Raw genomic sequence first — 16,020 nt, 5'->3', positions numbered from 1 at the left:
AATAAGGGTTTTTACTCCCTTGCTTGGTGAAATTGCCTTTAGATACTAAAATAAATGGTAGCTCAACTGGTTCTGCTTCATCTCTTTTGCTCATTTAACATGTATTTCTTCATCTTTGATTAAACTGTTGTTATTCGTTTTCTCTGATTAGTGGAATTATCTGGTAGATCTGTGGTATTTCTGTAATTTCTTTGAGAACTTATTTTAATGGTTATTCCACCTAACAATCAAATAATGAAAGCAAGGAAACCACATTAGAATTGATTACAGAGTTTTAATATTGCATTCTCAGTTGATCTTCAGTACTAGGACAGACTGCTTAAGTTATTATTTCTAATGCATTTCATATAAATTTTTAATATAAAACTTTGAAATTGCAATGTTTTGGTATTATAAACATACTGTACTCATTAAATTTAAATCCACTTTAACAAAATTATTTTGAAATGGTTAGACGTAGAGTTCAAAAACAGTACAGAAAGTTCTCATATACCTTTTACTTAGCTTCCTCTAATATTAATATTTTATACACCCATGATGCATTTATCAAAACTAAGAAACATACTATTAAGTAAACTACACTTAAAACATATATTACTTAACTCTACAAGAAGATATGTCAAAGAAATAATCAATCCTCCCATGTTTCCTTCCATATGCTACATCTATAGCTTTTCTTCTTTCTTCCTAATTACAACCCTTAAATAGAATTCGTGCCTTATATCGAATTTACCGAGTATCATAATTCCTCCAGGTGGTAAAGATACCTCGAGACAAGTGCTGGGCATAGAAGCCACAGGGCATAAATCTGCAAAGAAGTAATAAGCTAACCTTTTCAAACAATATGGCTTCTCTCTCACTTACCAACTTTACATTTCCCTGTATGGCCCCGGAAGATGACTGGTTAGCCAGAGACGGGTAAGATTCCTCAAGGGAGGAACAACCTAAGACAGGCACAGTCGCAGGGGGGCCATCAGGTGAGAATTTGGGGATCAACAGAGGTGAGGCTCAGAACCTCACCCTCCCCTGCTTTGAGAGAAATCTTCTGCATCCGTGGATGTTTTGCTGCCCTTGTCTAGCCTGGATTAATACTTAGTCCATAGGCACACACCTGATCATCTGATCATCTACATTTGCCCTCTTACAGCACTAAGCTATGTTTTCTACCTTTATCTTGCATCTACCTACCACTTCAGCATTTTATTAAAAGTAAAAATAATAATAATAATAAAGGGAGAAATGTGGGATCAACATATAAATCAAGTACAAAAATCAAACGAATATTCATATTTGACCTGATTGTTTATAGGTCATAATGCGTGATCAAAACTGAAAGTTTCTGTGATGAATGCCCTTGTACTGTTCACCATGTAAAAATTTATTCACTATGTAAGAATTTGTTCACCATGTAAGAACTTGTTCGTTATGCTTCAGAAGATTGGAGACTGACGAGAATTAGACTTGAGATGGATTAATGATTGTACATTAAGCATTGACCCCCCTATACTGAATTTTATTGTTGTTAACAACCATTTGATCAATAAATATGAGAGATGCCCTCTCAAAAAAAAAAACATATATTACTTAAAATATATATTAGGGAATAGGGAACTTAAAACATGTATTACTTGTCTTTAGTTGCTCTCTTTTTCCTCTAGTTGAGACACAAACTCTGTTATCATTGTGTAATTAAATGACCAGAAACAAAATGGTTGAACTGTATGATCACAATCTTAAATCTTAACATAAAGGTGCTGAGTTCTGTGTTAAGATTGTGTTATATTATTAGTATGTATTCATATTTAAAAATAAGCATTTGACTCAGCCATAAGAAAAAAACAGATCCTACCATTTGCAACAACATGGATGGAGCTAGAGGGTATTATGCTCAGTGAAATAAGCCAGGCAGAGAAAGACAGGTACCAAATGATTTCACTCATATGTGGAGTATAAGAACAAAGGAAAACTGAAGGAACGAAACAGCAGCAGAATCACAGAACCCGCGAATGGACTAATAGTTACCAAAGGGAAAGAGACTGGGGAGGACGGGTGGGAAGGGAGGGATAAAGGTGTGGAAAAAGAAAGGGGGCATTACGATTAGCATGTATAATGTATATGTGAGGCAAGGGGGGAGGGCTGTGCAACACAGAGCAGACAAGTAGTGATTTTACAGCATCTTACTACACTGATGGACAGTGACTCTGAAGGGGTATGTGGGGGGTACTTGGTGAAGGGGGGAGCCTAGTAAACATAATTTAAAAAAATGCCCAGAACCCTACAGGGGAAAAAAAAAATACACATACCTTCAAATGTTAAAAAAAAAAAAGCATTTGATGAACATTGAATAGGTACATATTTTATTCAATGGTCTTTAAGGAGGTGCCCGAAAGAACATTTGTATCTTTCAGTTCATTTAAAGATTCTTTCAGTGAAAACGATTGCTTTCTTACCAGCTAATCAGAATTGTATAACCTAATATATTTTATTTGCTTTATCTACTAGAATAAATTGACATAACTCTGGTATATATCTGGTATATATTTGGTAAATGTTTTTCTTTTGTATCATTAAAATAAGTTATCATTAATTGACTTGTAAAATATTTTTTATTTCTAAAACATTAGAGGTTTTATAGAATGTTCTCATAAAACTCCCAACGTCTGTGTGTGTTTCATCTTGGTTTGTATGAGCCAAATGAATGCGGTAGAAAGGCAACAGAAACCAGGAGATTTTTATTCTGACCTGGTGTTGAAATCTTAACCAGCAAAAGTGATTTGATAATACATAGTATTAAAGATTTGAACTATATATTGTGCTTGTTTAGATTTAGATTTTGCTTTTTTTCCTAAACTTTTTATTTAAAAAAATTTTAATTAGCACACCAGTTTACTCTGTGAATGGTACACATACCTTAAGGATTTAACTATAGGTATATTGGCCATCATTTACAACATGTTAATATTTAGGCCACCAGATTAAATAATTTGGGACAAGCAGGATTTTATAGATAATTTATGTAATTATATACATGGATTTGCAGATCTTATGCATTCTATAAGGTATGGAGAAGAGATTTCCTTGGGCATTGATGTGCCCAAATTTGGCTACATATCAGAATCATGTGGAGAATTTGTTAAAAATAAAGAATGCTGGAGATTTCAGTTTCATTGGAGTTGGATAGGGCCTACGCTACATAGCCTTTGTTTTACATTTTGGAACTGCTTTTCTGGAGGACTAGAACTTCCCACATCTCTTTAGTTTCTTTCTTTCTCCATGTCCTGCCCGCACCCCTCTCCCCACCTTTCTTTTCTTTCCTTCTTTTGAAGTTCATAAGCATAAAATTACCATTAAAGTGAATACAGTTCAGTGGCATTTGGTACATTCCCAGTGTTGTGCAAACTACCACCTCTATTTGTAAAGCATTTCTCTCCAGTGTGAAACACCTTACCCATAAAGCAGTTTTCTCCCCATTCCCATTTCCCCGTAGTCTCTGACAACTACCTGTCAGCTTTCTGTCTCTCTGTATTTTATCTATTCTGGATATTTCATATAGATAGAATCATGCGGTATGTCACCTTTTGTGTCTGGCTTTCACATAGCATGATGTTTTGGAGACACATCGACATTGTAGCTTGTATCAATACTTCATTCCTCTTTATGGCTAAATAATATCCCATTGTATGGATAAACCACAGCTTATCTACTCATCAGTTGATAGACATTTCTGTGTTCACCTTTTGTATATGTGAATAGTGCTGCCATGGCATTATGTATCCCTGAACTTAAGTTTAAGTACTTTTTCAGTTCTTTTGGTTATTTATCTAGGAATGGAATGTGGGGCCAAATAGGTAATTCTGTGTGTTACTTTTTGAGGAACTGCCAAACTATTCTATGAACCATTTCACATTCTCACCAGCAGTGTATGAATGTCAGCTTTTCCACATCCTCACTAATACTTGTTATTTTCCATCTCTGTTTTTAATTATAGCCATCCTAAGGTGTTGTAAAGTGGTATCTTATTGTCATCTTGATTTGCATTCCCCAATGACTAATGATGTTGACCATCCTTCCATGTGCTTACTGACCATTTATATATCTTGACCATTTATGTATCTGGAGAAATGTCTGTTCAAGGCCTTTGCCCATTTTTTAATTGGCTGGTTTGTCTTTTTGTCTTGGAATTATAGGAGTTCCTTATAAATTTGGGGTACTAAACCTTTCAGATATATAGCTTGGAAATGTTTCCTCCCATATCAACAGTTTTTTTCACTTGATAATGTCCTCTGTGCAAAAGTTTTTCATCTTGATGAAGTCTAGTTTATTTTGTTGTTGCTAATGCTTTTGGTTTTCTATCTAAGGAGCCATTGCCAAATCCAGGGTCATGAAGATTTACCCCTGTTTTTTATTATTTTTTTAAGAGTTTTATGGTTTTAGGTCTAATTTTGAGTTAGTTTTGTATATGGTGTGAGGTAGGAGTCCAACTTCACATTTTTTTGTTTCCTAAAATCCATTTGTCCCAGCATCATTTGCTGAAGAGACTGCTCTTTCCTCTATGGATTGGACTTAGCAACCTTTTCAAAAATCAATTGGCTGTACATGTATGACTTTACTTATAGACTCAGTTCTATTGTCTGGGTCTGTATGTCTATCAGTATGCCAGTCCTGTACTGTTGTGTTGACTGTAGCTTTATAGGAAGTTTTGAAATCAGAAACACTGAATCTTCCAACTTTTTTCTTCTTTTTCGAGACTGTTTTGGCTTTTGTGAGTCCCTTAAATTTATATATAAAATTTTAATATTTGTCTATTTCTGCAAAAAAGGAAGGTAGCATTTTGATTAGGATTGTGTTTGAATCTGTAGATCAGTTTGGGGAATATTGCCATCTAAACATTGTCTTTTTACCAATGAACCCAGGATGTTTCTCCTACTTAGTCTTTTATCTCTTGGATCAGTGTTTGTAGTTTTCTGTGTACAAGACTTTCACTTCCTTGGTTAGGTTTATACCTAGGTATTTTGTTCTTTTAGGTGCAGTTGTAAATGGAATTTTTTTCTTACTATCCTTTTTAGGTGATTTGTTGCTTATGTAGAGAAATAAAACTGATTTTTTTAGTGTTAATCTTGTATCCTGCAACTTTAATGAATTTGTTTTTTAACTAGTAGCTTTCATGGGAATTCTTTGGAATTTTCTTTATTTGCAAATGGAAAATAGAACTTCACTTCCTTTTTTATATGCCTTTTATTTATTTTTCTTGTTTAACTGCTCTGGCTAGAACTACTAGGACAGTGTTAAATTGCAATGGTGAAAGTGGCTATCCTTGTGTTGTTTCTGATCTTAGGAGGAAAGCCTTTACTGTTGAATATGCTGTTAGCTAGGGGTTTTATACGTTCCCTTTATAATGTTAAGATAATTCCCTTATATTTACAGTTTGAGTGTTTTTATTATGAAAAAGTATTAGGTTTTGTCGTATGCTTTTTCTGCATCAACTGAGAAGCCCATCTTTTAATATGTTGTTTCTAAGTACAAATCAGGTAGTAACATTCCACTACTCAGAAATACTGTTTCTATGCATATTAAACTATGAAAGCAGTAACACTCCTCTGGCCTCATTTTTGTGCTCTCTTTTGCATTTAAACTGGGTTCTTCACTACTGTGGTAAGTAGAATAACAGCCCCTTAAGAGATATACACTTCCTAATCCCTGGAACCTGTGATAGGTTACATGTAAAGGAAGAATTAAGGTTGCTAATAATAAACTGACCTTAAAAAAAAGGAGATTATTTTGGATTATCCAGGTGGGCCCAGTGTAATTAAAAGGGTCCTTTAAAGTGGAAGAGATAGGCAGACAAAGAGAGAGATACTGTGACATTGGAAGAAAAGCCCAGAGGAATGCAACATTGCTTGCTTTGAGGATTAGAGTAAGAAGGGAAAGAACAAAGGAATGTGTGTGTATCCTTTAGAAGCAAGAAAGGGGAAGGAAAGAGATTCTTTCTCAGAGCCTCCAGGAAGGAATGCATTGCTACCAACATGTTGACTTTAACCCTGTGAAAGCAGTGTCAAAAACTGTAAAATAATAAATTCATGTTGTTTCAAGCCACTGTTTGCAATAACTTGTTAAAATAGCAATACAAAAAAAATAGCAATACAAAGTAAATATGACTTTGCAAACACATTTTATTCTACCATTTATGAAATTGGCTAATTTCTCCAGGTAAACACGTCTAAATTTCCCACAGGTGTTAAAACTATAGTTGTTATTCAAGGCCCATCTCATAGCTTCCTCAACTAGTAAGCCTTTCATTGTTATTCCATACCACTTCCCAGGTGTCCTCTGTCCAAATACACGTAGTTTCTCTCTGCTTGTTTGTCATGGCTCCTCGTGGCATCTAACAAAAATAGAGTTTCTGGAGAGGATTAAAGATGGCGGGATGAGAGGTTAGACAGAGGCGTCCTCCTAAAACCGCATATAATACAAAAATATGATTAATACAAGTAATCCTGAAAGAGCAACAGGAAAGAGGACTGCGCCAGACTTCATACACCTGGAGATGGGACCAGACTTCACGAAACAGGGTAATGTACCAAAGCTGTGACCCAGCGGGACCCCAGCCTTTCCCCCACCCCCAGCTCACTGGCTGGAGGAAGAGAAAACAGAGCAGGGAAGGAGTGGAGGCCAGGGACTGCTGAATACCTAACTCCAGAGATCTCTGGGAGCACAAACCTACATTTCATGGTACTCTCGTGATTAGGGGATTGGAAAGCAAAGACAGGCAGTATTCCTGGAGAGACTGAGATTCCAGCTACTTGTGGAAAGCTGGGATCAATATCTGGCTGGTCTGGGACAAAAAAAAGGTGGGCAGTCTGAGAGACTTCCTAACAAGGAAGCCCTTAGCAAGAAGGCTGCTAAAGGGGCAAGGATTGCACAGAGCTTACTGCTCAGGAGAAAGGACAGGTAGACAAAATTGTCCGCTGCACTCTCCCCAGCAGGTTAGCAGCTTTCACGATTTCCAGGTGCTTCAGCTCCCTGGCTGCCTACATAGCTCCAAGGACCTCCTCCGTGACAGGCAACCTACTGTGCCTTTCTCCTGGCCAGCCCCACCTGGCTCGCAAACCAGCAAACCCTACCCTTGCATTAGACTAGCCAGAGGGAAGATCTGTCTACAGCAACTACAAATGCAAAGCATAGAGGCTTATACCTGTGTGCTCGGCCTACTGGTTCAGGCAGTGGAGACATGCATAGCGGCCAGGAAGCAGGAAACAGCTCTTTCCTCACCCCAGGTACGAATACCACTTCCCCTGCAACCCCCAATGCTGCTTCAGGGGCTGAGTAGCTCCAGAGAGTAGAGCTTCTGGACACTAGAGGGCGACATATACAAATATGAAGTGCTAAAGGATCCTGGTTCAGAGTAAAATTAATATAACTCCTGAGAAAGGTGACATGGACTTCATGGCTCTTCCTGAAAGGGAGTTCAAAATAAAAATCATCAACATGCTAATGGAGGTACAGAAAGATATACAAGAACTCAGGAATGAAATCCGTTCGGAGATCCAATCGTTGAAGAGCACAATGGGGGGAAATAAAAGCAGATTGGATATGGTGGAAGAGATGGTAAATGAAATAGAAACTAGAGAAAAGGAATACCGAGAAACAGAGATACAGAGAGAAAAAAGGATCTCTAAGAATGAAAGAATATTGAGAGAACTGTGTGAACAATCCAAATGGAACAATGTTCGCATTATAGGGGTCCCAGAAGAAGAGAGAGAAAAAGGGATAGAAAGTGTCTTTGAGTAGGTAATTGCCGAAAACTTCCCCAATCTGGGGAAGGAGATAGTCTCTCAGGCCATGGAGATCCACAGATCTCCCAACACAGGGGACCCAAGGAAGACAACACCAAGACATATAGTAATTAAAATGGCAAAGATCAAGGATAAGGACAGACTATTAAAAGCAGCCAGAGAGAGAAATAAGATTACATGCAAAGGAAAGCCCATCAGGCTAACATAATATTTTTCAGCAGAAAACTTACAGGCCAGAAGGGAGTGGCCTGATGTATTTAATGTAATGAAGTAGAATGGCCTTGAACTAAAGATTACTTTATCCAGCAATATTATCATTTAAATTTGAAGGAGGGATTAAACAATTTCCAGATAAGCAAAAGCCGAGAGAATTTACCTCCCACAAACTATCTCTAAAAAGGAGAAAAAGAAAAGAAACCTTAGATTGTGTTTTTAATAGCATATTAAGTGAGTTAAGTTAGACTCTTAGATAGTAAGGAAGTTAAACTTCAACCTTTGGTAACCACAAATCTAAAGTCTGCAATGGCAGTAAGTACATACCTATCAATAATTACCCTAAATGGAAATGGTCTGAATGCACCAAATGACATAGAGTCACTGAATGGATTAAAAAAAGAAGACCCATCTGTATGCTGCCTACAACAGACTAACTTTAAGCCCAAAGACATACACAGACTGAAAGTGAAGCAATGGAAAAAGATATTTCATGCAATTAACAGAAAAAAGCAGGAGTTGCAGTACTTGTGTCAGACAAAATAGACTTCAAAACAAAGAAAGGCACAAGAGATAAAGGATATTACATAATGATGAAGGGGTCAATCCAACAAGAAGATATAACCATTATAAATATGCTCACAACAAAGGAGCATCTACATTTGTGAACCAAATACTAACAGAATTAATAGGGGAAATAGAATGCAATGCATTTATTCTAGGAGACTTCAACACTCTACTCACTCTGAAGGACAGATCAACCAGACAGAGAATAAGTAAGGACACAGAGGCACTGAACAACACATTAGAACAGATGGACCTAACAGACGTCTACAGAACTCTACAACCAAAAGCAGCAGAAAACACGTTCTTCTCAAGTGTGCATGGAACATTTTCAAGAATAGATCATATACTAGGTCACAAAAAGAGTCTCAGTAAATTAAAAAAGATTGAAATTGTACCAACCAGTTTCTCAGACTAAAGAGGTATGAAACTAGAAATTAGTTATGCAAAGAAAATGGAAAAATCCCACAAACAAATGGAGGCTTCACAACATGCACCTAAATAACCAATGGATCAATGACCAAATAAAAACAGAGATCAAGCAATATATGGAAACAAATGACAACAATAATTGAACACTGCAAAATCTGTGGGATGCAGCCAAGGCCGTGCTAAGAGGAAAGTATATTGCAATACAGGCCTACTTCAGAAAAGAAGAACAGTCCCATATAAGCAGTCTAAACTCACAATTAATGAAACTAGAAAAAGAAGAACAAATGAGGCCCAAAGTCAGAAGAAGGAGGGACATAATAAAGATTAGAGCAGAAAAAATAAAATTGAGAAGAATAAATCAATAGAAAGAATCAATGAAAGCAAGAGCTGGTTCTTGAGAAAATAAAATAGATAAACCCCTAGCCAGACTTATCAAGAAAAAAAGAGAGTCTACACACATAAATAGAACCAGAAATGAGAAAGGAAAAAGTCACTACAGACACCACAGAAATACAAAGAACTATTAGAGAATACAATGAAAAATTATATGCTAACAAACTGGATAGCATTGAAGAAGTGGACAATTTTCTAGAAAAATACAACCTTCCAAGGATGAACAAGGAAGAAACAGAAAATATGAACAGACCAACTACCAGCAATGAAATTGAACTGGTAATCAAAAACCTACCTAAGAACAAAACCCCTGGACCAGATGGCTTGACTGCTGAATTTTATCAAACATTTAGTGAAGACCTAATACCCATTCTCCTTAATGTTTCCAGAAAATAGAAGAGATGGCATACTTCCAAACTCATTCTATGAGGCCAGCATCACTCTAATACCGAAAAAAGGCAAAGACAACACCAAAAAAGAAAATTACAGACCAATACCCCTGATAAACATAGATGCAAAAATACTCAACAAAGTATTAGCTAACCGAATTCAGAAATACATCAAGAAGATCATCATCATCAAATGGGATTCATCCCAGGGATGCAAGGATGGTACAACATCCAAAAATCCATCATCATCATCCACCACATCAACAAAAAGAAGGACAAAAACCACAAGATCATCTCCATAGATGCTGAAAAATCATTTGACACAATTCAACATCCATTCATGATAAAAACTTTCAACAGAATGAGTATAGAGGGCAAGTACCTCAACATAATAAAGGCCATATATGATAAACCCACAGCCAACATTATACATAACAGCGAGAAGCTGAAAGCTTTCCCTTTAAGACCAGAACAATACAAGGATTCCCACTCTCCCCACTTCTATTCAACATAGTACTGGAGGTCCTAGCCATGGCAATCAGACAACACAAAGAAACACAAGGCATCCAGATAGGCAAAGAAGAAGTTAAACTATCCCTGTTTGCAGATGACATGATATTGTACATATAAAACCCTAAAGACTCCACTCCAAAACTACTAGATCTAACATCTGAAATCGGCAAAGTTGCAGGATACAAAATTAATACACAGAAATGTGTTGCATTCCTATACACTAACAGTGAAATAGCAGAGAGAGAAATCAGGAAAACAATTCCATAAGAATAAAAAACTAGGAATAAACCTCACCAAGGAAGTGAAAGACCTATACTCTGAAAACTACATGACACTCATGAGAGAAATTAAAGAGGATACCAATAAATCGAAACACATCCCGTGCTCATGGATAGGAAGAATTGATAATGTCAAAATGGCCATCCTGCCTAAAGCAATCTACAGATTCAATGCAATTCCTGTCCAAAATACCAACAGCATTCTTCAACGAACTAGAGAAAATCGTCCTAAAATTCATATGGAACCAGAAAAGACCTTGAATAGCCAAAGCAATCCTGAGAAGGAAGAATAAAGCTGCAGGGATTATGCTCCCCAACTTCAAGCTCTACTACAAAGCCACAGTAATCAAGACAATTTGGTACTGGCACAAGAACAGACCCATAGATCAATGGAACAGACTAGAGAACACTGATATAAACCCAAGCATATATGGTCAATTAATATACAATAAAGGAGCCATGGACATACAATGGGGAAATGACAGCCTCTTCAACAACTGATGTTGGCCTAACTGGACAGCTACATGTGAGAATGAAACTGGATTATTGTCTAACCCCATACACAAAAGTAAACTCAAAATGGATTAAAGACTTGAATGTAAGTCATGAAATCATAAAACTCTTAGAAGACAACATAGGCAGAAATCTCCTGAACATAAGCATGAGCAACTTCTTCCTGAACACATCTCCTCGAGAAAGGGAAACAAAAGCAAAAATGAACTTATGGGACTACATCAAACTAAAAAGTTTCTGTATGGCAAAGGACACCATCAGCAGAAGAAAAAGGCATCCTACAGTATGGGAGAATATATTTGTAAATGACATATCCGACAAGGGGTTAACATCCAAAATATATAAAGAACTTACATGCCTCAACACCTAAAAAGCAAATAACCCGATTAACAAATGGGCAGAGGATATGAAGAGACAGTTCTCCAAAGAAATTCAGATGGCCAATAGACACATGAAAAGATGCTCCACATCACTAATCATCAGGGAAATGCAAATTAAAACCACACTGAGATATCACCTCATACCAGTAAGGATCGCCACCATCCAAAAGACTAAGAACAACAAATGCTGACGAGGATGAGGATAAAGGGGAACCCTCCTACACTGCTGGTGGGAATGTATGCAAGTTCAACCATTGTGGAAAGCAATATGGAGGTTCCTCAAAAAACTCAAAATAGAAATACCATTTGTCCCGGGAATCCCAATCCTTCAAATTTACCCAATGAATACAACTTCTCAGATTCAAGAAGACATATGCACCCCTTTGTTTATCAGAGCACTTTTTACAATAGCCAAGATATGGAAGCCACCTAAGTGTTCATCAGTAGATGAATGGATAAAGAAGAGGTGGTACATATACACAATGGAATACTATTCTGCCATAAGAAAGAAAGAAAGAAATCCTACCATTTGCAACAACATGGATGGAGCTGGAGGACATTATGCTCAGTGAAATAAGCCAGGCGGAGAAAGACAAATGCCAAATGATTTCCCTCATTTGTGGATTATAACAATGAAGCAAAACTAAAGGAACAAAATGGCAGCAGACTCAGAGACTCCAAGAAGGAACTAGTGGTTACCAAAAGGGTGTGGTGTGGGAGGGCGGGTGGGGAGGGAGGGAGAAAGGGATTGAGGGGTATTATGTTTAGTACACATGGTATGGGGTCTAGGGGGAGAACAGTGTAGCACAGAGAAGGTGCATAGTGAATCTGTGGCATGTTGCTGCACTGATGGACAATGACTGCATTGGGGTATGGGTGGGGAATTGATAATATGAGTAAATGTATTAACCACATTGTTTTTTATGTGAAACCTTCATAAGAGTATATATCAGTTATACCTTAATAAAAATTTACAAAGTAAGAAAAAAAATAAACATGCCACAAGATTTTAAAAAATGAGTTTCTGAATATAGTATTGGTTATTGATTTTACTAAAATTAAAAAAAATTCTGTTGATATGGTTATGTATTTGTGTATGTGCATCTAAATGTGGGTTGTATGTATGTAAGTTATTTGCACTTTATATAGCTATACTTCTAAAGTTTTAAAAATTTGAATGTTATTTTTCTTTAAACTGGAAGATAAATGACTATCTTACTTAGTCTTTTCTTTTTATTGAATAGCACTCTGTATTGCATATGGTAGGCAGTCTATATGTGTTTGACTTAGGCTAAATGCACTTACAGACTAGGTCCTATAATTTAAATTTATGAACCAAAATTTATAACCATAGTGGTGAGTTCTTTCCATATATTGGGGGAGTAATTAAGTTGTTAGGCATATTTTCAGTTCACATAAACCATGGTTATTGAAACCAGTGCACTTGATATTAAGGATGGTTGTGGCCACTGTAGGCAGATTTTAAGCAAGCTTAGATTTTTTTTTAAAAGTACTTTAGGTACAGAATATGAAAGTAAAATATATTTAGTTGTTTCAAGACTCTTTTAAAATTTCTTAGAAGGATGGTGCTACAGTGTTTCTTGATCAAGAAATGCATCTTTGAGATTGGTCAAAATGAATGTTTAATAATTCTTTAATGTTGATTCTAGACATGAAGAAGCAACAGAATTGTTTTCTCCTCTAATGAGAAGAAAACAAGTTTTCCAGAAATAAAAGAAACTTGAGAACTCTTCTCCCCATTTTTGAGTATTTAGTGAATGTGGTATTTGTGTCTCGTAGAATGGAGATGTATGCATTTCAATTCTTCATCCACCTGTAGATGACCCACAGAGTGGAGAACTGCCCTCTGAAAGGTGGAATCCTACTCAGAATGTCAGGTAAGGGTTTACATAAGGAATAATCTGTTTTTTAGGTGGTTCTTAAGATTGGATATTATCTTTTAACAAGAACAGAAGAATCCTATGTTTGGTATTTTGTCGTCTTCTAGTTTTAAGTAGCATGTATGTGCCGTTTTGATGAGTTCTTTTAAATTTTACAAAATGCATAATATTACTCATTTCATTGTGCTCACCTTGTAAGAATTTTTCTAGTCTGATTTTTCCCATTTATACATCTGAGTTCCATCCTGCTGCTTCAGATCTCTTGACTTCCACATTTGGATTGGTTACTTCCTTATTCTAGGATTCTTACTACTTTTTGCAGAAAATTTCTTAGGTCTTTACAAAATCAAAATTGATTTATATACAATTTTCAAAAGAGCTTTAATTATCTCTTTTTTTTACATATGTATATATATGTGAATGTTATGATTTGGAAGGCTTGTATATCTCTTTAGATTTCCTTTGATTATTCATCTGTTGATCTATCTATATTAATATCTAAATTAATCTCTATTAATCATGTTTATATAGAGTTATGGCCTGTATGTGTGTGGGCTGGTCACTTAATCCCTTAAAAGAATTTTCAAGAACTATGTATGTACTCTGTTGCATGTTTTTAAACACGATTTTTTACATCACAAATTTATGAATGCAAGAAGGAAAAAATATAATTTTTAGCTACTATTTACATATTATTATCCCTACTAAGTTTTATTTATATTGTTTAAATGTTTTTCTGCAACAAAAAGTAATTAAATATTTTTAAATTATTTGTGACAGAAGGCTCTATTTATTTCTATATTGAATTATTAATAAACAGTTACACTTGTATACTTTTAACATTTTGTTGAATCATTTTTATGTTTAATAATCACTAGAAATGTATTTTTGATCACATTTGTTTTGCAGTTAGTTTATATATCCATGAATAATTATTACATTGCTAGAATGAGGCAGAAATAACAGCTTTAATACATATATATGTACATCTGTATATATTAGTAATGTACATTATATACAATAAGTATATTTGTCCTTGTGTGTATATATATATATGTACATACATATGTAGTGTGTATACAGAATGTACATTATATACAATAAATATATTTGTCCTTGTGTGTATATATACCTATGTACATACATATGTAGTGTGTATACAGACACACACAGATATTAGATACAGTGATTAGGAAACTTTATTTATATATGAACGGAATAAAATTTCTAGGGCAGTGAAACTAAATCCTTTTCATTCCTTCTGAGTTATTTGGCAGAGATCACATAGTGATCTATTGTAAGTCTTTTAACAAAAGAAGTAATAGTTTTATTGAAATACAGTTTCCATACCAGACAATTCTCCCATTTCAAGTGTACAGTTCACTGGTTTAACATACAGAGTTGTACAACCATCAGCACAATTTTGGAGTATTTTCATCACCCCTAAAGAAGCCCATACCTATTAGAATTTACACTAAAATATCCCTTAAACCCCATCTCACCCCTCCACCTGAAGCCCTAGGAAACCACCAATCTGCTTTATACAATATGTAGTATTTTGTAACTAGCTTCTTTTACTTAGCATATTTTCAAGGTGTGTTCTTTTAGTATATAGAATACTTCATTTTTATGGTTGAGTAAACAGTTTATCCATTCATTAGTTGATGGACATTTAGGTAGTTTCCATTTTTAGGGTGTTACGAATAAATACTGCTGAGAATATTGTAAGTTTTTACATGTTTATGTTTTCATTTCCTTAGATATATACCTGGGAGTGTAATTGCTGGGTCAGATGGTAACTCAATGTATAACTTTTTGAGGAACTGCCAGACTGTTTTCCAGCATGGCTGCACTCAGTAATATATTCCCACCAGTAGTATGTAAGAATTCCAGTTTTTCTACACTTCATTAACACTTGTTTAAATGTCTGTGTTTTTGTTGTGGTTTTTGTCATCAGTGCTTTTTAAAAATAACTTGAAATTTTAGATCAGTTTTAGATTTTCAGAAAAATTGAGAAGTATGGATGGTTCCCATATACCCAACACCTGCCAGTTTTGTTACTAACATCTAACATTAAGTGTAATAAATGAACCATACTAGAAAAACAACATTACTATGTTATGAACTACAGTCTGTACTGTATTTTGGATTTCCATAGTTTTTACCTAATGTTGTTTTTTCTGCTCCAGGATCCCATGCATGATACCAAATTATATTTAATAGGCATGTCTCCTTAGGCAACCGTGATGGTCTCTTAGACTTTACTTGATAATTTTGAGGAGCACTGATCAGATATATGTAGAACATCCCTCTATTGTTTTTTTCTGATATTTTTCTAATTGTTAGACTGGGATTATGAGTATTGGGGAGGTAGACCACAGAGGTAATACATTTTTACCATGTCATATCAAGGGTCCATAGTGTCCTCGTGACTTAACCACTGTTGATGTTAACATTCATCACCTGGATGAGACTATTTTTAGGGTTTCTCTGTTGTGAAGTTACTCTTTCCCTCTTTCCATTCTGTACTTGAAGGAAGGAAGTCATAGGTGCAGCTCCTATTTAAGGAGTGGGGAATTATCCCTCTGTGAGGCCAGGATATCTCTATAAATTATTTCAAATTCTTCTACACAGGACATTGCTCTATTCTC

The 16,020-nt window shown here is 35.6% G+C and overlaps 1 protein-coding gene across 6 annotated transcripts in view; it reads left to right on the top strand.

Annotated features, from left to right (window-relative positions):
* Window positions 1-16,020, top strand: part of UBE2R2 (ubiquitin conjugating enzyme E2 R2) — a 94,089-nt gene that overhangs the window by 61,724 nt on the left and 16,345 nt on the right. For all 6 annotated transcript variants that reach the window (XM_037009837.2, XM_037009835.2, XM_037009839.2 and 3 more), the window contains one exon: window positions 13,269-13,366. In XM_037009837.2, the coding sequence (XP_036865732.1) occupies window positions 13,269-13,366 (98 nt within the window). The remainder of the gene's footprint in view (window positions 1-13,268; window positions 13,367-16,020) is intronic.

Source organism: Manis javanica, chromosome 2, assembly GCF_040802235.1.
Source record: "Manis javanica isolate MJ-LG chromosome 2, MJ_LKY, whole genome shotgun sequence".
NCBI classification, from domain to species: Eukaryota; Metazoa; Chordata; class Mammalia; order Pholidota; family Manidae; genus Manis; species Manis javanica.
Note: the sequence above shows the minus strand (reverse complement) of the source record. Positions and strands in the feature narration are given on the sequence as shown.